Source organism: Staurois parvus, unplaced genomic scaffold (genome assembly GCF_062004578.1).
Source record: "Staurois parvus isolate SC_StPar_1 unplaced genomic scaffold, SC_StPar_1.0 ptg000014l, whole genome shotgun sequence".
Classification (NCBI taxonomy): domain Eukaryota; kingdom Metazoa; phylum Chordata; class Amphibia; order Anura; family Ranidae; genus Staurois; species Staurois parvus.
In genome coordinates, this window is record NW_028317810.1 from 4,276,795 (window position 1) to 4,303,883 (window position 27,089).

The 27,089-nt window shown below is 43.8% G+C and overlaps 1 protein-coding gene and 1 long non-coding RNA gene across 2 annotated transcripts in view; one reads left to right on the forward strand and one right to left on the reverse strand.

The window, feature by feature from the left end:
• The window catches only part of NAA25 (N-alpha-acetyltransferase 25, NatB auxiliary subunit), a 116,421-nt gene extending 115,098 nt beyond the window's left edge, over nucleotides 1-1,323 (reverse strand). Inside the window, exon 1 of the mRNA XM_089676933.1 lies at nucleotides 1,230-1,323. Within this exon, the coding sequence (XP_089533059.1) occupies nucleotides 1,230-1,287 (58 nt within the window). The 5' untranslated portion in view covers nucleotides 1,288-1,323. The remainder of the gene's footprint in view (nucleotides 1-1,229) is intronic.
• On the forward strand, nucleotides 902-25,060 carry LOC149473498 (uncharacterized). The gene is made up of 3 exons (XR_016312659.1): nucleotides 902-1,421; nucleotides 21,240-21,688; nucleotides 24,800-25,060. It is a non-coding gene; the product is annotated as an uncharacterized LOC149473498 (long non-coding RNA).
• Nucleotides 25,061-27,089: the final 2,029 nt, after the last annotated feature.

Genomic DNA, 27,089 nt, shown 5'->3' on the forward strand with positions numbered 1-27,089 from the left:
ACCACATATGTGTGAACCCAGGCTCACTGTACCTACAAGCAAGCCTCATTATAAACATATCTGCTGGTAGAAGTGAAAAAGTGAGTTCACTGCTACTGTAACTCCTTGGTACTGACGGTACGCAAGTATGCGGCCTCTCAGCGCTGGGCCTTGATGCCGAGAGACCACATATTTGCATACCCATTGTAAACAAGCTTTCTGATCATACAAACGCCAATCACATCACACTAAACCCCGTCTCAGGACATCAGAAACCCCTAAATGGCCGGGAGGCGCTAAAGGGTTAATTACTGATAGTGTCAGCTATGAACTGGAGGCAATTATTTTTGAATGTAGTGTAGCCATTGTGCCGCTTTGTAGAAGTGGTGCTACTAGGGCCAGCCACACTACCCTGACCAGCCGACGCACAATAAACCGCAGCTGTCTGTTGTAGCTGCAGTGAGCTGGCGGCAGGGGGTGGTGCGATGGGCATTACTCGGCAGGGCGGCGGTGCGATGGGCATTACTCGGCAGGGCGGCGGTGCGATGGGCATTACTCGGCTCCCTTTTTCAGTTATAGAGAGTAACACTCCATGCCACTGTATAGCTATACTGCTGAGCAGTGACATGTGAACAGGGCAGTGTGTGTGTGTGTCCTGGCAGTGACTGTCATTCTTCCAGGGCAGGAAACCGCAGGTGACGGCCCCATGTGTGAACTGGCCCTCAAGATCGATGGCAATCTGTCACGTGTTCAGGCGAAGCTGCTGAAAGTGGCTGCAGGGCTTTTTAAAGGGCCACACCACCTGAAAAGGGTATTGGGGACACTTCCTCTACAGGTGATGGTACATTCCAGAACCATGGTCCAGGTCTGACAGATGTCACTCAGGGGGGGAGAAGAGGAAACAAAGTGTCACATCTGCAGGCAGATCAGTGCTCCGGCCCCGTAGCCCACGCCCGGTAGGGTGATCGGTGTCCCGATCTCCCGTCTGCAGGGAGCATTGCAGCACCACCTACAGGGACGGGGCTCCCCAGTCATCCAGGGACACCCGCAGTAGTATCAGAGTACGGAACGCCAGGCCCCGGATCACCCCGCCCGGCCAGCCATTCATCGGCTCCTCAGTCTCCCCCGGTGCCGGGCCTACCTACCGCACCGACACCCCGGAGCCCTTCACTACCGACACCGGCTGCACGGCCGCCCCCAACTCAGCCCTGGGCTGTCCGCCTCATCCCCGCGGGCCCCGGACCACTCACCGTAGATGGGTCGGAGCCTCCTATCGTTAGGATCCTGCACATGGCCCCGCGCCGCCATGATGACAAGCGCAGAAGCGGAATGCGCATGCGCGGCAGGAAGCGGACGGCGGCGTTAAAGGGACAGCACCGGGGAATGCTGGAGGGGGTGCGGGCTTCTGTACTGCTGCGCCGTGTATTGGCAGCCGTGCACTGGTACCTTTTGTCACATTTCTTTACAGCTATTGAACTAAACGGACAAATGTTCCATGACCACCATTAGATTGTGTAATTGCAGATGTTGTCAGGTGTGGAGGTTGGAGAATGAGACCTGACCGTGAGGAGAAGAGCAGGCCTGGAAGCTGGACTTTGGGATAAGCAACATTATCTAATTAACCCCTTGCCTACCGGGCACTTATACCCCCTTCCTGCCCAGGCCAATGTCCAGCTTTCAGCGCTGTTACACTTTGAGTGACAATTGCGCGGTCATACAACACTGGACCCATATGACATTTTTATCATTTTTTTGTGACAGAGCTTTATTTTGGTGGTATTTAATCACCTCTGGGATTTTTATTAAACCAAAAACCACTGAAAATTTTGAATAAAAACCCCGTTTTTTTCTTAGTTTTTGTTATAAAATTTTGTAAATAAGTGATTTTTCTCCTTCACTGATGTGCGCTAATGAGGCTGCACTGATGGGCACTGATAGGCTGCACTGATGGACACTAATATGTGGCACTGATGGGCACTGATGAGGAGGCACTGGTAGGTGGCACTGATGGGTATTGACAGGCATCACTGATGGGCACTGAAAGGCGGCACTGACTGGCACTGTTAGGCGGCTTTGATTGGCATTGATAGGTAGCACTGACTGGCACTGATGGGTGACACTGAAAGGCAACTCAGATAGGCACTGATATGTGGCATTGATGTGCACTGGTAGGCACTGATATGTGGCATTGATGGGCACTGGCACAAGGCACTGATGGACACTGACAGGTGGCACTGGTGGGGCTACACTGATCATCAGGGCACACTGATCATCAGTGCCCTGATGATCAGTGTACATGTTCCCTCCGCAGAAAGCCAATTACCGGCTCTCCTCTCGAGCTGTCAGCGTGACAGCTTGAGAGGAGAGAAATGCCGATAACCGGCATTTCCCTGTTTACATGTGATTGGACACAGCTGATCACATGACCGAGCTGACATTTTCGGCTCTTTCCGTGATCAGTGATCCGCTGTGTCTGAGGGACACAGCGCACCGCCGATCGCCACGCTGCACGCTCTCGGAGCCGCACATGCGCGGTGGGAATGGGAGGACATCATATGACGTCCTCCCAAAATGAGAGAACCACCTTGCGTCCGTCATATTTCTATATGGCGGGCAGGAGGTGGTTAAAAGGAGGAATTGATATATTTATGTATTCCTTCTACATCTGCGTGGTAATCCAGTGTGCTGGAGCTAGTTGTAACAAAGACCAGTCAGTGGTGCTCTCTCTCCTTGTGCAAAGTGCCTGGTCTTGTCTCTGCTCCCTCTGTAAGTTTCTGCAGGAAGCCTGTGGTGGGTGGGGTCTTCTGCGCCCCTCCCACAGCTGCTCTCTGCACAGACTATGCTCTGCACAGAAATGTTTTCACTGCTACATTTACAAAGTGAGATCAGCATTTGCAAAGGCGTTTGGTCCTCAGAAATTTGAGTAAAATCATTTGTGGCTATTGAAGAATATATTTCAATGAAAGTTTTTGGGGCTTTGAGGAGTTTAGTTTTAAAAATGAAGTTTATAAAGTTTATACTTACCCCATCGTCAATATGCTTATGACCTTTCCAGTCCATAGCTTTCTGATTTTATTACATTACTTATTTTAGACCCAGTGTTGTATCTACTGGGTCTCTGTGCTTTTCTAGGCCATGCAGACAAATCATGACTAGTGAGAGGTGCTTGCTGTACATACTGTACCTTCCTGAAAACAAAGGAGCACCCTGCCTCCATACTCCTCTCAATAGCCCCAGCTCTGGTTCCAGCAGTGGGCTGACTCTAGGGAGGAGTTATGCAAATATGAAATGCTTTGATGTGTCAGTCTGGGGGAATGGGCAGTCCTAAGCAGGCCACCCTAGGTAATACCCACACGTGATGTTGTGCCTCCATTGACAGAACTGAATCTCTTTACAACATGACATTTCTCTTTGGAAAGGTAATTTTCACGTCAATTAGTATTTGAGGTGAAGTAGTGCTCACTTCAGTAATCCAATCCTATGCAAGCAAAAATCGTGTTCTTTTTTTTTTTTGTATGTGATTGGATAAGTAAATTCTCACTTTGTTCACCCCATTCACTGTTAAAGTGAACATGCTGTACTCTTTTAGTAGATCATGATCTTCAGCGTCACTGGCGCCAGGCACCCGGGGCATGTGTCCTGCCTCAGCTGCTGGGTGCCCCAGGTCTTGACACTACACCCACCAGCATTTTTTCCTCCATTTGAGGAATTGGCAGCTGCCAGATTTTGTCTCTGCCTGCTAGCCTGTCCACCACCTGTCTGATCTGTAGCTCAGAGCCAAGGAGGAGGTTTTGATCGCTTTTCTTAACCCTGACCTACAGATCTTGGCCCTACCAATATAAAATAAAAAGCAATATACCCCCTAAAAAATTAAACCCCTGAATACTGACGCCTGAAAGCCTTGCAGAAAAAAAAAAAATTCTCAATAATTAGAACAAAAAAGGCAGCAAAGAGATGAATTACCCAAAGAGCTAGCAAAAAGAAGTACAGTACTGTTTTCTAACTGACCCTAATGTCCCTCTATGCAATTTGTCAGCTTTCCCTTCAGCAGCTTCCATTACATTGACATATTAAACCCTATGGACCAGGGGAGGACTGACCATTTGGAAACTCGGGCACTGCTCGAGGACCCGGGGTCAGTAGGGGGCCCCATGAGATGCCCCTGGTACCTTCTTCATAGGCTTTTTTGAGTTTGGGCAAGGACACAGGGGCCCCATGATCCCCTGTTGCCCTGGGGCCCCATGAGTTGTCAGTCCACCCCCGCTACGAACTAAGACTGGGATGTCATTAAAGTTCATGTGTGTGTAAGGGCAGGCCGACCAATACTTTTGGCAATATAGTGTAGATAGGTCTGTATTTACACGCACATGAACTTTAATGGCATCCCAGTCTTAGCCCATAGGGTTTGTCAGGAAAGACCTGCCCATAGTGCAGGTGAAGTATCACGGTGCACAAATATGCGCATGCGCAGAGTCCTTACAAGCCAAACAGATGTGCAGGCACTTGGACATAGGCGCGCGCATGTGCACTCGCGCATACGGGCACGCGCCTGTCACTAATGCTGGCGCCAAAAGGGCTATTTAAACAGGCTGCAGTAGTTGTCCCATTGCCGTATGGTCTTTTCCCTTCTCGTGTTCTCTGATTCCTGTGATTGTCTCCTGATACCGAACCAGCCTGTTCCTGATCTCCGCTTGATTGCTTCCTGCCCTGACCTCTGGCTTGTCTTGGATTATTCTTCTGTCTCCGCTGCTGTCTGATTGATCTTCCATTGCTGACCTGGCCTGTGACCTGACTACTCTTCCTCCTGCCGCTGTAAGCCTGATCTGCCTGACCGATACCGAACCCGGCTCGTCTGACCCTGCATCCTCAGCACGCTGCTCTCGGGTATCCATCCAGCATGGCTACATCAGAACCCTGCTTCCTGCCTACAACTCATCAGCTTACCCGCTACTACTGGACTGATCACAGGCACTCATACCTCACCGTGCCCCTGTGACCGCTGTCTCACCATCAGCGGTCCTTAAGCCGGAGTTGTACGAGAGGTCTGCCTCTTCATGTCAGGCTCACTATCCAGGTACGTGACAGGGTTCAATATTGAGTTGGTCCACCCTCTGAAGCTATAACAGCTCCAACTCTTCTGGGAAGACTGTCCACAAGGTTTAGGAGTGTGTCTATGGGACTTTATTTATTTCAAGTACTTATATAGCACTGTCAATTTATGCAGTGCTTTACATATAGTACATTCAAATCAGTCCCTAACTCTCAATGATCGTACAATCTAAGGTCCCTAACTTACATTCATACATACTCATACTAGGGCCAATTTAGACAGGATTGAATTAACCTAAGAGCATGTCTTTGGAGTGTGGAAGGAAACTGGAGTACCCAGATAAAACCCACACAGGCACAGGGAGAACATGCAAATGCTAGGCAGGTGGTGCCATGGTTGGGATTCGAACCAATGACCTTAGTACTGCCAGGTGGAAGTGCTAACCATTTAGCCACTGTGCTGCCCATGTTTGACAATTCTTCCAGAAGCACATTTGTGAGGTCAGGCACTGATGTTGGACAAGAAGGCCTGGCTCACAGTCTCCACTCTAATTCATCCCAAAGGTGTTCTATCAGGTTGAGGTCAGGACTCTGGGCGGGCCAGTCAAGTTCCTCCACTACAAACTCGTTCATCCATGTCTTTATTGATTTTGCTTTGTGCAATTGGGCGCAGTCATGTTGGAACAGGAAGGGGCCATCCCCAAACTGTTCCCACAAAGTTGGGAGCATGAAATTGTCCAAAATATCTTGGTATGCTGATGCCTTAAGAGTTCCCTTCACTGGAACTAAGGGGCCAAGCCCAACCCCTGAAAATCAAACCCACACCATAATCCCCCCTCCACCAAACTTTACACTTGGCACAATGCAGGCAGGCAAGTACCGTTCTCCTGGCAGCCGCCAAATCCAGACACGTCCATCAGATTGCCAGACAGAGAAGTGTGATTCGTCACTCCAGAGAACAGGTCTCCACTGCTCTAGAGTCTAGTGGCGGTGTGCTTTACACCACTGCATATCCGAAGCTTTGCATTGCACTTGGTGATGTAAGGCTAGGATGCAGCTGCTCATCCATGGAAACCCATTTCATGAAGCTCTCTACGCACTGTTGTGCTAATTTGAAGGCCACATGAAGTTTGGAGGTCTTTAGTTATTGACTCTGCAGACAGTTGGCAACTTCTGCACACTGCGCTTCAGCATGTGCTGACCCCGCTCTGTCATTTTACATGGCCTACCACTTCATGGCCGAGTTTCTGTTCCCAGTTGTCTCCCCTTAGTTATAATACCACTAGCAGTTATTTAGTAGCAAGGAAATATCATGGATAGACTTATTGCACAGGTGACAACCTATCACGGTACCATGCTTGAATTCACTGAGCTCCTGAGAGTGACCCATTCTTTAACAAATGTTTGTAGAAGCAGTCTGCATGCCTAGGTGCTTGATTTTATACACCTGTGGCCATGAAGGTGATTGGAACACCTGAATCCAATGATTTAGAGGGGTGTCCCACTACTTTTGGCAATATAGTGTATATGTAATGTGTGCTGCTTTTACTAAGGATCTTGTTGTTTTTATTCCCTGCTTAGCAGGGAATGAAAAAACAGCAAGATCCCCTATCACTGAACATAGCTCTGTGTTCATTACATTTACAGAGATGTGTTCAGTGAAGCTCAGAGCCGATCACCAGATGCTGGTGTTCAATCATTGGCCGGGACCCGGTGATTGGCATGTGCTGTTACCAATCACAGCACAGCTTGGCCAGTGGGTGCGCACGCGCGTGCCCCCTCTTTGATTACGTGGATCATGTACTAGGTACGTGATCCAGTGCTGGACAGCTGCTCTTCCACTGCATATGTAAGTTATACAGTAGGCAAGCAGTAAAGCAGCAGAATCCCTTGATCTGCTTCTCACTTTTTGTTCCCCTATGGCTCCTCCTATTTAGCAGAGGGCATCAACAAAATTATTGTATGGGGTGGGCCACAGGTGGATGCAAGCTGAGTGACCTACCTGTGGGTGGCCACCACTGAGTCACTTAGCTTACATCTGCCTGCATCTGTCCTTTACAGCTCCCAAAAATAGTTGAGAAAAGAGGTTTTGAACCAGATGGTGGTTTCTAAAACTGGTCTGTCTGGTTCAAAACCACTCAGGTGGCTACCATGGATGAGAACTCCTCACTCACTGCCAATGCTTACTAGGCCACAGCATCTTTCCAAGCAGATGGATCATTATTATGGAGACACAACAAGTGACACTTTCATGAAGTGACTAGTAGAAATCGGCAATGACGGGAGGTCTGCGCTCTTCTGTCACCACTCACACACCTGTACACAGTGCTGCCTCCTACACCAAAGAGCTCACCTGAAGGGCTACTGGGGGTTGTAGGATTGTCACAATAAAACAACATCCTTGGAAAGCCAAGAAAAACCAAACATATTTATGTCAAAACACTTTATTACAAATGCTTGAACAGGTACAAAACTTTCAATTATAAAATGATTTCCAGGATTTTAACAAATACAACCAAAATTAATTACGTGGAATATACTGACCCACAACAAAATACAAATAGATTTTAACAACCATTTATATATTATATAATTTTTTTTATGTAAACACGGTGCTAATGCCTGTAACCACTTGCCTACAGGGCACTCTTACCGCCTTCATGCTTAGGCCAATTTTCAGCTTTCAGCGCTGTCGCACTTTGAATAACAATTGTGCAGTCATGCAACATAGATTTTTATCATTTTTTATAGACAGAGCTTTCTTTTGGTGGTATTTATTCACCACTGGGGTTTTTATTTTTTGCTAAACAAACTAAAAAAGACCGAAAATTTTGAGAAAAAAAAAGTTTTTCTTAGTTTCTGTTATAAAATTTTGTAAATAAGTAATTTTTCTCCTTCGCTGATGTGCACTAATGAGGCGGCACTGATAGACAGGATTGATAAGGAGGCACTGATAGGTTGCACTGATGGGCATTGACAGACATCACTTGTGGGTATTGACAGGCATCACTGATGGGCACTGAAAGGCAGCACTCATATATGGCACTGATAGGCGGCACTGATGGGCACTGGTAGGCGGCACTGATTGGAACTGTTAGGCAGCACTGATTGGAACTGTTAGCATGCACTGATAGGTGGCACTGACTGGCACTGATAGGTGGCACTGATTGACAGCACTGACAGGCAGCGCTGACTGGCACTGATAGGCGGCACTGAAAGGCAGCTCTGATGAGCACTGATATGTGGGATTGAGGTGCACTGGTAGGCACTGATATGTGGCATTGATGTGCACTGATAGGTAGCATTGATGGGCACATACAGGTGGCACTGGTGGGGCTACACTGATCATCAGTGCCCTGATAATCAGTGTAGATGTCTCCTCTGAGGAATGCCGATTACCGTCTCTCCTCACGAGCTATCAGCGGGAGGACTGCCAATAACCGGCATTTCCTATTTACATGTGATCAGCTGTGATTGGACAAAGCTGATCACACGACAGAGCCGAAGTCATCAGCTCTTTCCAGTGATCGGTGATCTGCCCAGTGACACAGCGCACCACCGATCGCCAGGTGCGCATGCGCAGTTAGAGTGGGAGGACGTCATATTACATAGGACATCAAAAACTGTAAAAAAACAAGTGCTTCCACCAGATAACATCCACAAACACAAATGCCAGTTCCCCTCATATGTTCCGTCGCCAAATTTTTCTGGGCTTCATGTATCCATGGGTGAACCCAGAACTGGCATGGTGGGTGCCATGGTGGGTGGAGGGTAAGAGGATCAGCAAACATGTGTTTGCATATCTCATAATATACGGTTGTATATTTGTTTTTTTTTATAGTAATTTCAATAACAAACATGTTATACTTTCCTTCTCTGTGCAATGGTATTGCAGAGAGTGGCCCTGAACCTTCTCTTCTGATATAACCAATAGCAATCTTGGCTCATCCTCCACTGGATTTCCAGGTTCTGCACCCACCGGCTGTCAGGGCAGGGCTGTGGAACGGACAGGTAGGCCTAGTGGCAGGGTAACGCACTGGCTGACGACAACCACCACCAACAGACCGAAGTCCCTCAGGGCGCGGAGTCTAAGTCCCAGGCTGCCCTTCACCAGAGCCCCTGATGGTGGGGATGGACTTGACGCAGCCAGGAACCAGGTCGCGGTCCCCGAGACACCCCGGCTGCGGTAATGGCCGCCGCCAATGGCGTGTAGCTGGTGAGAATGACAATAGCGTGGTCAGGCAAGCCGGGTCGACAACAACGGGACAAAACGGTACAGAACAGTAGACAGAGAATCACAGGTCACGGGCCGGGTTCAGCAACGGAAGGTCAGATCGAACGAAAACACAGAGAATGGTCTTAATCACAAGCCGAGTCAGATACCAGAAGAGTCACGAGCGTATACACAGAGCTGTAGGAAGACAAAGACACAAGACACAAGTGCAAAGAGCATGTGCGGGCCACAGGCTTATATATCATCAGCCACACCCCTCTGGGGGATGGACCTCAGAGACCTGAAGGCATAAAAGGACTCCCACCATGCACAGCAGAATCCAAGATGGACGCCAGCACATGGAGTAACAAAACCTCAGGGAAAAGGTAGGACCTTGACACCGGCGAACCCGGGACCAGCATTGTGGGTCCGCTGGGTAGATGAGAGGAAGATCACTAAATGGCAGTTTGCAGATCTTCCCTTTCTGTTAATGACCCAGAAGCGACATGTGAAATGTCACTTCTAGGTCCTGGTGTTCCTGGCCAGGGAAGAAAATAATAAAGTGAGATATTAGATTTACATTTTTACATTTACACAGAGCCCGACAAATCCCAGGCGCCAAGTCACCGTGGCGACTAGAAATTGCGTCCTGGCACCTGGGTTCACACACTGCTCCCCATTGACTTCAATGGGAAATCACGCCCTGTAGACTTCAATGGGTAATCGCCTCCCCATAGACTTTGATGGGAAATCGCCTCCCCACAGACTTCGATGGGATATCGCCTCCCCAAAACTTCATTGGGAAATCATCTCCCCATAGACTTCAATAGGAAATCGCCTCCCCTTAGACTTCAATGGGAAACCACCTCCCCATAGACTTCAATGGGAAATCACCTCCCTATAGACTTCAATGCAAAAATGCCTCCCATGGACTTCAATGCGAAAATGACTGTCAATAGCAATCCTATGTGAACACTTATCTCAGCATGCCCCTCTACACTCTCACTTGTGAGTCTGGAATGCACAGCTACAAACTCGCACAGGACCCTTTTCATAATGGCACTCAAAACACAATGTGTGTGGATCGCATCTGTGTAAACCACCTCAATAAGAACACAAAATATCTAGCCTGTCATGTGAATCTGTTAGTTTCAAAACGAATCCAGAATCACATATGTGTCAACCAGGGCCGCTCCATTCACACCTGTGCATTTTAGGATTGCAGCAGAATCACTGTGATCGCAATACGCAAATTCAGGTGTCATTATTTTCAATGAAGCCTAAAACATGGTGCGGTTTTGCCGTAATTGTTGCGTGGCAAATCGCATTGCATGAAGCCCTGGGCGCTAGCAACCCACACTATACTAAAAAAAAAAAAAACTGGCTTCTAGATTCAAAGCAAATTTGTCAAGCCCTGCATTTACACTTCATACATTTTATACAATTTTTATCTTTTTTTAAAGCAATAGCTATTATGACTACTACAACACAGAAAACATCCTAAAATATATAATAATAGTAGTAATATACAGTAATAATATAATTTTTTTGTTTTTTAATTTTTGGGTTTTTTTTTTATTTTTTTCTTCAAAGCTTTAAATACTATAACTACTATAAGACAGGAAACTGCTTAAAATATATAATATTATTATTATTATTATTATTATTATTAATAATACTAATAATAATATTATACAATAACAATATACTTTTTTTGTTTTTTGTTTTTTTTTATTATTTACTTATTTATTTTTCAAAACATTAAATAGTAAAACTACTATAAGACAAGAAACTGCTTAAAATATATAATACTATTAATATACAATAACAATATAATTTGTTTTTGTTTTTTCATTTTTTGGGGGTTTTAAAAAAAAATTCCAAGCATTAAACACTACAGGTGAAACTTGAAAAATTAGAATATCGTGCAAAAGTTAATTTATTTCAGTAATGCAACTTAAAGGGTGAAACTAATATATGAGATAGACTCATTACATGCAAAGCAAGATAGTTCAAGCCGTGATTTGTCATAATTGTGATGATTATAGCTTACAGCTCATGAAAACCCCAATACCACAATCTCAGAAAATTAGAATATTGTGAAAAGGTGCAATATTCTCGGCTCACAGTGTCCCACTCTAATCAGCTAATTAAGCCATAACACCTGCAAAGGGTTCCTGAGCCTTTAAATGGTCTCTCAGTTTGGTTCAGTAGGAATCACAATCATGGGAAAGACTGCTGACCTGACAGTTGTGCAGAAAACCATCATTGACACCCTCTATAAAGAGGGAAAGCCTCAAAAGATAATTGCAAAAGAAGTTGGATGTTCCCAAAGTGCTGTATCAAAGCACATTAATAGAAAGTTATGTGGAAGGGAAAAGTGTGGAAGAAAAAGGTGCACAAGCAGCAGGGATGACCGCAGCCTGGAGAGGATTGTCAGAAAAAGACCATTCAAAAATGTTGGGGACTTTCACAAGGAGTGGATTGAGGCTGGAGTCAGTGCATCAAGAGCCACCACACACAGACGGATCCTGGACATGGGCTTCAAATGTCGTATTCCTCTTGTCAAGCCGCTCCTGAACAACAAACAACCTCAGAAGCGTCTTACCTGGGCTAAAGAAACACAGACCTGGTCGGTTGCTCAGTGGTCCAAAGTCCTCTTTTCTGATGAGAGCAACTTTTGCATTTCATTTGGAAACCAAGGACCCAGAGTATGGAGGAAGAATGGAGAGGCAAACACTGCAAGATGCTTGAAGTCCAGTGTGAAGTTTCCACAGTCTGTGTTGATTTGGGGAGCCATGTCATCTGCTGGCGTTGGTCCACTGTGCTTCATTAAGTCCAGGGTCAACACAGCCATCTATCAGGAGATTTTGGAGAACTTCATGCTTCCTTCCGCAGACGAGCTTTATGCGGATGCTGACTTCATTTTCCAGCAGGACTTAGTGTGACAATCGCGGCGTTAGACCCCAGCCCTTCTCACCAAACTCGTGACCGAAGGACTAGCCAATCTAAAATCGCGCTGTCACGTGCGTAACAATGTCATGCCCAGCTGCACCCTGCACAAAGATTTTCCAGCTAATGGACCACAATCTGTGTACTTGCAGCCTGGGAGCGATTGTTACTGGGTCAGGTTAATTACGCAATTAACCCTTCACACTGCCACCACCTTCTTTTTGTACAGAGAAAGAGGAAACTCGCAATATAAGCAATAACACTATGATGTTGAATATATAATTGTCTGTATACCACTGTCAACGCAGGAAGGGTATACAGAGGTTTAAACACCCACAGTAGCGCTCTTCAGAGACAGGAATTCTTAATTTGCATTAAAGAGCTTTAGAAACAGTTCAACACTTTCAGAAAGTAAGATTTATTACTAAAAGGTCAAAAGGGTACAATAAAAATATTTACAGAAAAAAATGTAGCCAATATATATATATATATATATATATATATATATATATAAATATACAGAGAGCAATAACACAGCAAAGAGATAACAGAAAGGAATTTAGAGAGATACAGTACTTGCCAAAAGCATTGGTTTAAGCAACTTTCAAGTTTCCTGAGCCAAAAAGGGTGCCTTATCTCCCAAAGTTAGTTCCGATGTTAAAAGGGAGAATCTTCAACTTAGCTCAACTCAACTTAGCTTAGCTCCAAGCATAACAGCCTTTATCTAGGAACTCAGCAGGGTGTCTCCTTAAAGCAGAGAACCAATCGCCTCATTTGGGGAGGGGTGTGGTAGGCAGGAAGCTCAGGCTATGACCAAAGCCCTCGCAAATTATACTATGGTCACTAACGTTTCCTAGGTACATGTAACATTCTATCCATGGGTAGATTAATATGCAGAATCATCTGCTGAACATCTAGATATGAAATATGACATACCTGTGGGGATGGTTAAGGAGATATAATTTTCTGCTCTCCTGTAGATGTCAGATAGGCGATGTAATATGTCAGACGACTTGTATTCAAGTGACCGGTCTGAATATATGCCTGTTTTTTAGGTATGTCTTTCATAGCCCAAGATATGAAATCATAGGGGAAAATGGATTTTTGAATGTGATGTCTGCTTTATGGCTTATGTGGAATGTCTTGAAGCTCAGTGAGGGACTTGGTTTATGGCTTTACAATATCCCAGATTGATAAGTTAATAGACATCTAGGCACCAGCTTGGTTGGGATTTTATAGCCCTGGAGTCTGAGTCTGACTGCCTGTAACCTCTGCCTCATCCAGACCACATGCCACTCAACAGAGAGGGGGGGGGGGTTTGGAGTAGGATAGAGATACAAGATGGAGGGTTTGGAGCAACATGGATGACCGCGTCCATCTCTGTGTGCACGATCGCTACACTTGGCACTTGCCCACACTGATACTTATACTTTTCAGAGGTCCGATATTGTTCTATGTACAATCCTTGTTTTATTGATTGCATGTAATATTCTAATTTTCTGAGATTGTGGAATTGGGGTTTTCATGAGCTGTAAGCCATAATCATCACAATTATGACAAATTACGGCTTGAACTGTCTTGCTTTGCATGTAATGAGTCTATCTCATATATTAGTTGCACTTTTTAAGTTGTATTACTGAAATAAATGAACTTTTGCATGATATTTAAATTTTTTGAGTTTCACCTGTATAAGACAGGAAAGTGCTTAAAATATATAATACATTGCTGTCTCAGTTGATATTGTTATAAATAGATGTGTACAATACTCATCTCGTTAATCGATCTCGTAGAAGACTCCCAAGGCCATCTAGAAAGTCTCTCTGATCGTCGAGATCCTAGTCCTCTTGCAGGTTAGGAATGGCCTCCCAGCAGATGGACAGCAGTCTCCTGAATCCATCATTGGATGCAGCTGGTGTGGAATTGGTGAGTGCAGTCTAGGGTAGTAGTGGTGTCTCCATCTTCATGATCTGCCAAGCAAATGGGACAAATTACCTGTTCCTCGCCACGCTGCTCCATGGCCAATGGTCCCTGTGGCTCTGGGTGGTGATCAGCAGCCCTGTTGCGGTCTCTTAGCGATCGGCTCCAATTATTGGAGGTATCATCCCATCTCTGACATTGTTGAGCTCAGGACCTTGGCCGACAGGCTATTGGAGACTCTGCTCTCCTGACATGATGGCCTTCCACAAGATCGGCGTCAGGAAGATCGTGGTATCCTGGTAGTGATTGATGCCGGAGTACCTGAAAGCAGCTTAAAATATATAATATTAATATTAATATAATTATAAACAATACCAGTATGGTAATAGCAATATATTTTAATAAAAATTAGAATAATCGCAGTCAGTCGCAGGAGACACAATCTGACGATGTGCTCCCCTTGGCTCCCAGCGCAGAAGTGATGTGAGATGCAGCCTCAGGCTGCTCACTACCTCACACCAACTGTCACTTTTCCTGCCTTGTTACTTTGACTGGAAATATAGCGGTCATGCAACACTATAATCAAATAAATTTTTTAGTATTTTATAGATTTTACATATAATTATAAAGTATAGTAAGTCCCCGACTTACGAACGGGTTCCGTTCTGGGAGAACGTTCGTAAATCGGATTCATTTGTAAGTTCGACAGAGTGAGTCTTATAAACCTTTGACACAAATATACAATGTAAAGCATAAAAAAAAACACACAAAAATACTGTAAATAAACAATTTTTACTTTTAGAGTTTCATGAAAATGGTGGTACAGTACAGTGTAAACAGTTTTTTACATTTACAGTTACTGTACCTTAAAATGCTGGTACAGTACAACTGTAAATAAAATATTTTTGCTTTTACAGTTACTGTACCATAAAAATGGTGGTACAGTACAACTGTAAATAAACTATTTTTGCTTTAACGGTTACCTTAAAATGGTGGTACAGTACAGTACCACAACTGGCATATAGTGGAAAAGAGTTACTAACTGGAGGAGGGAGGGTAGGTGGGAGATGGTGGAGCTGAAGGTTCATCAGCAATAGGAGATGGAGGGCAAGATGGAATTTGGCCCATACCTGATGTTGATGGAGCTGAAGGATCATCAACAATAGGAGATGGAGGGAAAGATGGAATTTAACTCACACCTGATGTTGATGACACAGGTTTTTTGATGGAGTCAATTCTGTCTACCCTCTGGAAAAAATGATCCAATGATGTTTGACTAGTAGCTCTTTTTTTCTCATCATAGATGACTCTGTAGCACTGGATGGCATTCTGAACGGCTGCTGCAACCTTTGTGTATCGTTCTAACAGTGCCTCAGGTAAAGAAAATCCCCTTGTCATTTCCTGTGTTGTGAATCTCTTTGGTTCTTCAGTTACATCTTCCTCTTGGCTCTCTTCATCTTTTCCCTGGGTCTCTAATTCCATCAGGTCCTCATTAGTAAGCTCCTCATGTTGCACATCAAGGAGTTCAATGAAGTTGTCCTCTTGCATATCAACTCCAGCTTCGTGCTAAAAGTCACTAAGTTGTTGCAGTCCTCTTTCGACTCCTTACCCATCTTCTCAAGTACATGAACTTCATGAACAAACTGCGGGCAAAGGTTCTTCCAAACCCCATTTATGGTGACAGCTGAAACTTCACGCCAAGCAAAGTTGATGTTTTTTATGGCCTTGTAGATGTTATAGTCGCAAGGTTGTTCCTGTTTCAATAGCCTTCACTGCCTGATGAAAAGTGTGATGTAAATAATATTTCTTGAAAGTCGCAATAACTCCTTGGTCCATAGGTTGGATTAGCGCCGTAGTATTTGGTGGCAGATGCACTACTTTGACATTGGGATGAAAGTAATCCATGAATTGGGGGTGACCTGGTGCATTGTCAAGCAGCAAAAGAATGTTGAATGGGATATCTTTCTCCAAACAATATTTCTTTATCTCTGGGATAAAGTGGTGGAAAAAAACAGTCCTGGAAAATGGCTTGTGTAACCCAGGCTTTGGAGTTACTCTTCCACACAACAGGTAGAGAGCCCTTGGCTATGTTTTTGAGGAGTCTTGGGTTCCCTGAAACTAAGAGAGGCTTTAGTTTCATATCATCAGAAGAATTGCCACCAAACAACAGAGTAAGTCTGTCCTTTGCTGCTTTAAAGCCTGGCATCACCTTTTCCTCTTTACTGATCTAACTTCGTTCTGGCATCCTCTTCCAGTACAGTCCCGTTTCATCGACATTAAAAACCTGTGTGGGTAAATAAGCACCTTCATCAATTTAATTTCTATAAGTGTTGGTGGAAATTCTTGGGCAGCTATGGTATCTGCACTCACAGCCTCACCACTTACTTTTACAATGTGAAGGTTGGCTCTAACCTTGAATCTGTTAAACCATCCATGGCTGGCAGTAAAAGATGCACACTGTTCATCCTGTTTTTTCTTCAAGTCTTCAAACAGGCTTTTAGCTTTTTCTTTTTCTTTACCATGTTTTTTGGATATTATTGTTGACTTCATAGGCACAGCAGACTTCACATGTTCCATGATCTTGGTCTTGTTCTTTAGAATTGTGCCAGTGGTTGAACAATTCATGTTATAAGAACGAGCAATATCTACCGGTTTTTTGCCTCTGTCCAATCTCTCAATTATTTTCACTATTGCTTCCATGGTTATCGCTTTGCGCTTCCTGGCAGTCCCCTCCACATCACCACTGCTTTCCTCTTGCTTCCGGACATCCTGGGCTCTGTGCAGTACACTATCGCACTGTACTGTACAGTAAGTACACAGCAGCGCAGCTGTGACAATGTCCGGCAGACACGTGAGCTACTTCCGGCACTTTATTCGCATCTACAAATGTTTGTAATATGAAGTCCATTCGTATCTGTGAAAGTTTGCAACTCCAATGTTTGTAAGTCGGGGACTTACTGTATTGTGGTCATTTTAATGGTTATTCTTGAAATCTGCCACAAGATGGCACTGAGTTTCAGCCGTAATACCGCTCCTCACCATAGATGTCTCCCTTCCCAATCAGCTGCATACAGATCAGATAAAATGTCTTTCTTTCCTCCGCTGGCCATCTTTTGCCTATGGGAGGCCGAGGCCATAGGAGAAGGAGCTGAAAGGGGAGCGGAATGGTCCAGTGTGGGGATGATGGCCCCCGGGGAGAGCAGAACTGAGCAGGCGAGGGGGATAGAGGGCAGGAGAGCTGGGGAGGTGGATAGAGAAGGCCAGAGGGGGGGCTGGATGGGGGAGGTGGATAGAGATGGCTGAAGGTGTTCTGGATGGGGGAGGTAAGGTGTGGAGTCAAGGGGGAGTGGGTGTAGAAATCCGGGGTGTGTTGTGGTAGATGAAGCCGGGGGGATAGGGCTGCATAGATGAGGTCTGGGGGCTTTGTGGAGAAGGCTAGGGGGATTTTCTGTATAGAAAGGCTTATAGAGAGGAGGTGATGTCTGGAGAAGGTGCCCCCCAGTGTTCCCCCATCTGCCCCCCACCAACCCATGTCTTCCAGGCCCTTCCTCTTCTTCACCAGACTGTGGCTGCCATTCCCCCCCAGGCCTGCACAGGTTACAGCTCATTTCAATCAAAATGTTTAAAATAAATGAAGAAAATGTCCAAATAGTCTCCAAGTTCTTCACAACAATGCAATGAGTGTCCGAGTTTTGCATGAGTTTTGCATGAATTGGACATAAAATGTGCTCTGAACGTTATCTAAGTCACAACAATAGAAGAACACAGTCTGCTGAACATAATACTACACAAACATTAGATGTTGCCATGGTTTAATTGCACATAACATTCACAGTGCAGGGAGGAAAAAGTATGTGAACCTTTGGACTTAATAACTGGTTGACCCTCATTTGCCAGCAATAACCTCAACCAAACGTTTCCTGTAGTTGCAGATCAGACCTGCACAACGATCTGGAGTAATTTTGGACCACTCCTCTTCACAAAACTGTTTCAGTGTAGCAATATTCTTGGGATGTCTGGTGTGAATCACTCTCTTAAGGTCATGCCACAGCATTTCAATCGGGTTGAGGTCAGGACTCTGACTGGGCCACTCCAGAAGGCGTATTCTGTGCTGTTGCAGCCATTGTTTTGTTGAATTACTTGTATGCTTTGGGTCATTGTCCTGTTGCATCATCCATCCTCTGCGGAGCTTCAGTTGGCAGACAAATGGGCGTACGTTTTCCTGCAAAATGTCTTGATAAACTCTGGAAGTCATTTTCCCATCAATGACAACAATCCGTCCAGGCCCTGAGGCAGCAAAGCAGCGCCAAACCATGATGCTCTATCCGCCATGTTTTATAGTGGGGATGAGGTTTTGATGTTGGTGTGCTGTGCCTTTTTTTCTCCACACATAGTGTTGTGTGTTCTTCCAAACAACTCAATCTTGGTTTCATCTGTCCACAGTATATTTTGCCAGTAGTGCTGTGGAACATCCAGGTGCTCTTTTGCAAACTTCAAACGTGCTGCAATATTCTTTTTGGACAGCAATGGCTTCCTCCGTGGTGTCCTCCCATGTACTCCATTCTTGTTTAATGTTTTCCTTATTGTAGATGTGTCAACAAAAATGTTAGCATGTGCCAGAGATTTCTGTAGGTCTTTAGCTGACACTCTGGGATTCTTCTTTACCTCATGCAGCATTCTGTGCTGTGCTCTTGCAGTCATTTTTACAGGACGACCATGCCTAGGGAGAGTGTCTACAAATGGAGAAAGTTTAGCACTGTTGCTAGTCTGTCTTACCGTGGACACATGAACATCAAGGCTTTTGGAGATACTTTTGTAACCCTTTCCAGCTTCATGCAAGTCAACAATTCTTGATCGTAGGTCTTCTGCGAGCTCTTTTCTGCGAGGCATGGTTCACATCAGACAGTGCTTGAAACCAGTAACCCCAAAACAGGTGTGTGTTTTTTAAGGGCAGGACAGCTGTCAGCAACACATCCAATATCATCACACTGATTGGAGTCAAGGTTGGCTCACTCCTGGCTCCAATTAGCTCTGGGAGAAGTCATTAAGCTAGGGCCTCACATTCTTTTTCCTCCCTGCACTGTGAATGTTTACATGTTATGTGCAATTAAACCATGGCAACATCTAATGTTTGTGTAGTATTATGTTCAGCAGACTGTGTTCTTCTATTGTTGTGACTTAGATGACGTTCAGAGCACATTTTTCATGCAAAACCACGTAATCCCAAGGGGTTCACATACTTTTTCTTGCAACTGTAGGAACCTTAGTGTTTCTAAACATTTTAGGGTTTACTATTAAATAGACCCATCCTTGATGAAATTCTAGGTGATCAATATGATTTTCCCATAATGGAGGGGTTTTAACCTTATGAGCGATACATCCAGGGATCAACCAAAAAGGATTTATCAGCTCAATACTAACAACCCCTGAGTCTATTTGTGGAGTTTGTTTTAAATTGATTTATGCCAAAATATAAGTGTATAAACAAATAAATATTTGTTAGAGCAACAAAATTATATGATAGACAGACAGACAGACAGATGGAATGGATAGATAGATTAGATAGAATATATATGTATATATATTGCAAATACGCACAGATTTTTTTTTTCATTGGTAGATATCCGTTTTGACAAGTGCATGGCAATAGAGCAATATATTTTTGAGTGGTTTTTATGAAAATTAATTTTATTGGTAGATATGTTTTTTGACCAGTAGATGGTAATAGAGAGGTCTGGCATGTTTAGGTTAAAGTGATTGTAAAGCTATTTTTTAATTAAAATAACAAACATTATACTTACCTGCTTTGTGCAATAGTATTGCGTCTATTGACATGCACAGCACAGCTTGGCCCCACCCCTTCTCCCTCCTCACTGGATTTGACTGACAGCTTCAGGAGTCAATGGCACCCACTGCTCTCAAGCAAATCTGTGAATGCAGAGAGAGCACAGCAGAGCAGGGAAAGAGCTGGATCAAGAGTGCTGTCAGATAATTGTTTAGGGAGAGGGGGGAGGCACAGACAGTGGAAGGTTTTTTTACCTTCATGCATTAAGGTAAAAACCTTCTGGCTTCAGAACCACTTTGCTCTGCTTCTTTTAATGGATATTGGTTAATAGTGTGAGCGTTTTTGCATTTTAAAGATGTTGCTGCTATTGGGTTATGTGCAAATAGTATGGATGGAAGTAGGGCACATTATTATATGCAGTCTGAAAGCTGACACCACTGACGCTGCTCCTTTGTAAACCATATTCTGGTTGGAAGTATTGGTAGAGCTTCTCCATCTGCTATTACTCCTGACTCTCTTCCTATTGTGTGCCTGGGAATTTGGCTGCTCCTTCCACCTTTGTGTGTTCCGGCTCCTCTTGTTACATTCACCATAAATACAATAAATAAACCCAACAGAGTGAATGGAGAATTCTCATAATGGTCATAGCAGGTGTGCAGACCCAAGAAATTACACCAATAGAGTCCCTGAGAGATACACAATGTTACCAAAAGTATATTGAAACCTAGCCATCACCATTTCATAGTGAAAGGTGTTCTTAATGCTACAACATCCAAAGATATTTTGGGCAATTGTGCAATTCCGACCTCATGGTAATCATTTGCTGAAGGCCCTTTTCTGTTCCAGCATTACTATGCCCCTGTGTACAAAGCCAGCTACCTAAAGATATGGTTTAATGAATTTGATGTGAACGAACTAGAGTGGCCTGCACAGATTCCTAGCTTAAACCATTTTTGAACACCTTTGGGATGAACTGGAAAGCAGATTGCAAGCCAGGTCTTCTCATCCAGCATCACTACCTGACCTCACCAATGTTCTTTTGGCTGAATGGGCACAGAAGCCCTCCAATGAAAAACCTTCCTTGGAAGAGTGTAGGTTGTTATAGACATTTGGCCATATAGAATATAAAGAAACTGTCATGTTTTTTTAACTCTACAGTGGCTTCTAAATACTTAAATATCAAAATTTGGGGGACTGCTCCTCAAATGGACCAAATTGTATATAATGTAATATATTTCCATAAAAGCCAAAGACTATGTCAGACATTTCAGAATAAGTTCAGTTCAGAAGTGGTTGTGTGGAATCCATCAAATTTAATTGTTGCCTCTGTCCATTTCATTTCAGGTAGCTGAAAAAGTTAAATATTTCTTCAGGATTTACTCCAATAAGACACACAAAATGACAACCCTGATGCCTGCACACAATGCCGAGAGCTACAGCCTGGACGATAACTATTTTGACCTCCGTCCGTTTCTGTTTAATTTATCGTGGACATGGCAGTTCTTCTGCATCGTTAAACAGGCAGGTCTGATACCATTGCTGTGACTGCAAGAGAGTTCTATTGGGCTTTCAAAATGAATCTTGAGAGTTATACAGGGACTTCCATTGCAGACCTTCTGCTGAAAATTCCACATACCTGGCTGTTACGTTAAGCTTCTGGCTTCAATATGTGAGTCAAAGACAAGTCTGCAGGTTACAGAAAAGTCAGAAATCCTTTTCTGCATATATGTTCAGTGACTCAAAGTGTTGAAGCAAAGGATCTGCATGACAGCCAGGCAACTAGACTTTCAAAGGTGAGCTCTACTACACTATACTATATCACTACACAACACTTTGCTATATCTAATTTTAGCTGAACCCTATTGTGGTTTTCAGGTAATTTCTGAATGATGTTGGTGCATCTCCAGCCAAATCTGGTTTTGGATAGATTCATGATGGGTTAGAACCCATTTCAGGTTTTTATTGCCGAGTTCCCCCCACTGCAGGAATTTGCCATCTCTGTAAGTCCTAGTGACTATTGCCATTAGGAGAGAAAGTAATGGTAAATCCAATCCAAAATGTAAGGGCCTGTGCATAGTAGAATGTTGAGGTAAGGTGCTCCCTTTTAATGAGAGGCCTCATACGTTACAGTTACTATTTATACATTGAATAGTCAGCCATGTGCTGTGGTCTTTCTAGTTCACTGAGGGACACAGGAAGTCTTACCTTTGGGTTATAGTACCATGTACAGGAGACTCTGCCTTGTCTTTTCTTCGGCTCTGCTATGTTGAGAGTAACCTTTATTTTACTACCCTTTTTTTCTCCTTTAACTTTTTTTTTGGCAATCAAAACTGTTCTCTGCATCTCCGCTGGAGATTTGTCTTAGTTTGTAGCCATGTGGCACAGTCATCCTTAACCTGGCTTTTGAAGCACCACATCTGGACCCTTTAGCCTGGAAGTGTCCTTAAGTCACTGAGTTCCCCATGGGGCACTTTTCACACTCTGTTTGCTTAAAAGTTAGCTGTGGGTGTTATGGCCTGCAGGTTCAGCAACAAATTGGCCAGATTTGGCTCCAGGAAAAGAGATCCTCAAGCGCAGTAGTTCTCAACATCAGTTCTCAAGTACGCCCAATGGGCCATGTTGTGGAAATTTCCCATAGGGCCCATTCAGATATGTAGCAACCCTTGCTACCTCTCTGAAAAGTGATCAGTGATGGATGGCTTTTCAGAGGGTGGTTGACAGGTGCAAGGAGGTGATACATCACCTCCTCACCACCTGTTTCAACCTGAAAAAGCCAAACCACCATGCAGCAAATGCGTGTATTGCACACTAGTCATACTTTAATAGTATTGCCTACTATGAAACTTCTTCCTCATCTACTTCTTGAAATTAAAATGGAGAGCATTCCAGTGGTCCTCATTGCTCTGCAATTGCCAAGGTGGATGTGGTTGACTAATCTGGTAAGACAACTGGAAGACATACCGTGGGCTCTTCCAGATCATCTGGATATTCTGTTCCACAGACTGATTTACCATCCTGAAAGACTTCTGTACTGTAGACAGCAGTATAACTCAAAAGGGAAAGACTTTCTGTGTCCTTCAAAAGACTCCAAATAATAATTTTACAAAAATCCATTTGTTTTCTGTGCAGCACACCAAGATGCAAGTATGTTTCTGTATAATTTCTATGTGGATTCCGTGCCATTACAAATCAATGGCACTGCAATACATGTTCTATGCATTACCACATACTTCAGTAATGTGCAGTAAAAACAAGTGTTTCTGCAACACAGTAGTGTGAACAGGCTGCAATAGGGACATTTGTTAGAGGTGTAAGATTCCCTCATTTTGGGAATATTTCAGTGTACTTTTGGCTATGTATCTGGAACAGGAAATGCAGAGAAATCTCCCTAATGGGGAGACAGACAGAAATTAAAAGCTGACGGTGATTCTAACCCATTCACATTCTATTTCAAAACTGAAGAAAAGCAAAGGTTTGGCCGCAGTTAGCCTTTAAAGTAGACCTACTTTAAGGTATATTTTTTCATGTAAAATGGATGCATAATTAGTAAGTCTAACAGGACTGGTATTTATTACCTTTTTAAAAAAATGACACAATTACCTCTGACAATGTCTTCACCTTTTTTTCTCCTTACAATATGGGCACCATATTTATTTGGGCATCATTGAGGGTCAGTATTTTTACTTCTGGGACTAAAGCTGGCCATGCAGGTTTAGTTTTCTAAGTCCAGCAGAAATCAAATAGAGAAATAGAATTGAGGAATCTCAACTGCCAGCTACTATATTCTGGCAGCGCAGCTTCTGTAATATCCCAAAAGTGACTGCATCTGATTCAATGAAATTCGATGTGCCAGAATTGAAGCCATGTATGGCTAGCTTTAAGATGCTAGCTCAGATATAACACATTCATATAGAATTCCTATGACTGCATGCTAACTATGCTATGCTATGTTCCTTACTGTGTACACACATTATTTCATACAGCTTAGCAAACTCCTGCTGCCTCTCTGTGACCAACTAGCATAACAATCCATAAAACACAATTTCTTGCACAATTTCTAAACTGCCTCTCAGTCTGTGACCTGCCAGCATAAAATCCATAACAGTCTAATGCAGGATAGCCACACTGGTGCCACCTTGTCACCTGCCAGAACTCTACACTGACCAGTAATTACTAAACAGGCAAGAGTTAGGAAATGTTTCCTCCTGCCTGCAGCAGACAGGTGATAACGATAGACTGAAAAGAAAACATGTTACTGACTCTGTAAAGTTAAGCTAGCCATTATTTTCCTTCAGCCAGAGGACTGAGTGAAAAAAAAAACAAATTAATTAACCTATCCACATAGTCGAGGTGGACAGAGGCATCATTCCGGCTGAGACATTGTATTATAACAGCTATAGGACTCTCCGCTGTCAGAATACCCTGATCAGCGCCTGCCGCCCATTGCTTTCAGCTGCTGATCGAGAAAAAATTTCCAACAAGCCTGTTCATCAGAAGTCAATAATTAGATTGACTTCTGTTGAGGGGGAGTGGCACCACATGGATCAAGATTCGGCCAGTCCCTACTGAACCGGCTGAATTTTGATCCTGCTATGGCCAGCTTTACTTCTCGGTCTGCTTTATTTTTTTTGAGATGCGATGACAAAGTGAATTGCCTACTAGTTGGGCATAGTAAATCCTACATATGTATCCAAACTGTGAGCACAGGAAATCCTCTGGAAGCCTCAACTCATTTTGGCTGTGTGCATGCAAGAGGTCACCCACTGACGGTGGGATGTAAATATAAATATATAATTTGCCCATGACTACCCACTAGCATCTTTCATCTCTTATGGACTCCTGTGGTAAGATTTGCCTTGTGGCTTTGCAACCCTTATGTTGGACTCTTGCTTCTTCTGTCATAGGAAGGGCCTCCTTTGTGATGCATTACTGTCCATAACAGAAATCCAAGAAATAGTTCATAGCAGGAGCTATGAACCCCACAATCAAGATTTTGTACCCAAAGGACAGAATAAATTAGTTGGTTATTAATCCCACCAGCATCTACCAAAAGCTTTTTAAGCATCCAACCTTTGAACTGAATAAGTTCCTAAGTTGCATCATGCTGATATGTTGACTATCTGTAATAATACATTGGCAAATGTTTAAATACATATGGTAATCTAGTCTGTGTGTGTAATTTTTTAAAGAAATATTTTAGAACAGATCTCTAATTTGGCAATTCAAATTCGTGTCCAAATGTGGCGGTACTGCTGCCGAGCATGATCTATGGTGAAGTCCTGCAACCCCATTCAATACACAGGGGATTTCTGGGGTAAAATGCCCTCTGCAAAGTGATCCATCGTGGATCTTTTCTTAGAGGGAAGGCAAGGGCAGTGGCACATGCAGATGAGCCCTTAGTGCCAGTGTTATAGCATAACAGGCAGGTAGCCAGCATTTTTAGAAAGGGGTCAGCTTCTGTCTTCAGCTAAGATGTCTTTGCTTTGCCCTGGCACTTTTCATGTACAAGAGAAGCAAGCCTGGCTGCATAATATGATAGAAACAATCTGCCTTTGTCATCGTCATTCTTCTGTGTTCCCTGCCGCCATGCCTGGCTGTCTGCCAAGACCTGCATTGAGGGTCTCTCTGCCTTAGTCCTCATGCACACTTGGCGTTTCTGAAGTCAGCTTCACAGCCGGGTACCCACTTTGCATGCGCGAGTAGCGCTGCGCTTCATGAATGGTCCTGTAGTCTTCTGAGACCTGTCACATATCCCAAAAGATTACAGGGAGGGAGGGAGGGAGGACACCTTCCGCTTCTGATTGCCTAGGCGATCGGACCGGAAGTGGGAGCGGGTACCTGTCAAATTCGGATACCCGCTCCCCCCCGCCCCCCAAAGGTGCCAATTCTTAATGGGGAGCAGTCCTTAAAGCGGAACTTCCCCTTTTGGGTGGAGCTCCACTTTAACTGAGTGCCTTATGAAGTACAGCAGGGAAGCCTTTCATGTCTTTGCATATTGATTGATGCTAAAGTCCATTTTTTTCAGCTGACATTTCTATATAGGATTTACTGCACCTCCAGGGATTGCATCACATCAGCCCTATCTGTAGCAAATATCAAACTGACATAGGTACCTTTTTTCTCATGTGCTGTGACTTTAATCCCAAATTGGCATCAGGTGGTGGGAGCTAGACATGCAAGATTGACATGCTCTTAACTGCTGGTTTCAGAAGAAACTTCCAACAACAACGTTTCTCTTCATTGGGGTGTTGTTTAGCAGCATGGACTCTATCTGCAATTATTGCCCCTACTTTCCTCTTGACTTCAATCCTAATATTTGAAGTCATAGAGAATGTGAGTAAATATTCACCTGCAGCCAGTAAGGTAGATGTTTTATCTTATTTTTTTTAACATTTATATAATAGTCTATCAGTCCCTTCCTTTTCCCTCCAAATCTCCCCCCCCCACCCTTCCCTGCTACTCAACTACACCAGGCCCCCCCTTCCTTCTTGTTTTTTTTCTATTTTTCCCACAAAAGTTATACTCTACGATACTATCGTCATCATCCACATATTTTACATACCATGTATTTCCTGAAACTGTGTCTTTACCAGTCCAGAAACACATTAATAGCGATTTTCGGAAGCACAAATTTTACAGATGCAGACTGGATTTGGAGGCTGGGAAAACATGTTTCACATTCTCTGTTCTGCCCTGTTGGCTAAGAAACTGTATTAGCATGACAGGTTGTGCAAGCTCAGAAATGTTTGGTTAAGCAATAAGCTGTTGCAATGCTAAGCAGTTGTTTAATCTAACATGACTATAAAACATTAAATCTATGCTTACTGTTTTTTCAACCATTCTACCAAAGAGGAACCCTTGAAATAATTTTCAGATCTCAGACAACCCTTCAAACATTAATATCTATTGCTTACAGTATGTTGGCAGGTGTAGTGCACTTTTAGAGATAGCACTCCTCTGAGGATGTTAGTAGGTGGAATCTGTGTTCTTGAGGCTCCATGCACAGGGGGTGTAATGATAACGCTGGTAACGTTAGCTGTATAAAGTCACGTTAAAAATTTGTTTTTCAGCTTTTTTAAGCATTTTTGCATTAGTGTTTAGCAGTGTTTTCAAACATATTTTAGCATTTATTTTTTTTTACTGAAAAAAATAAATTTTTGGGGTCAAAAAAAAATGTCCACAAATGCCAGTTTG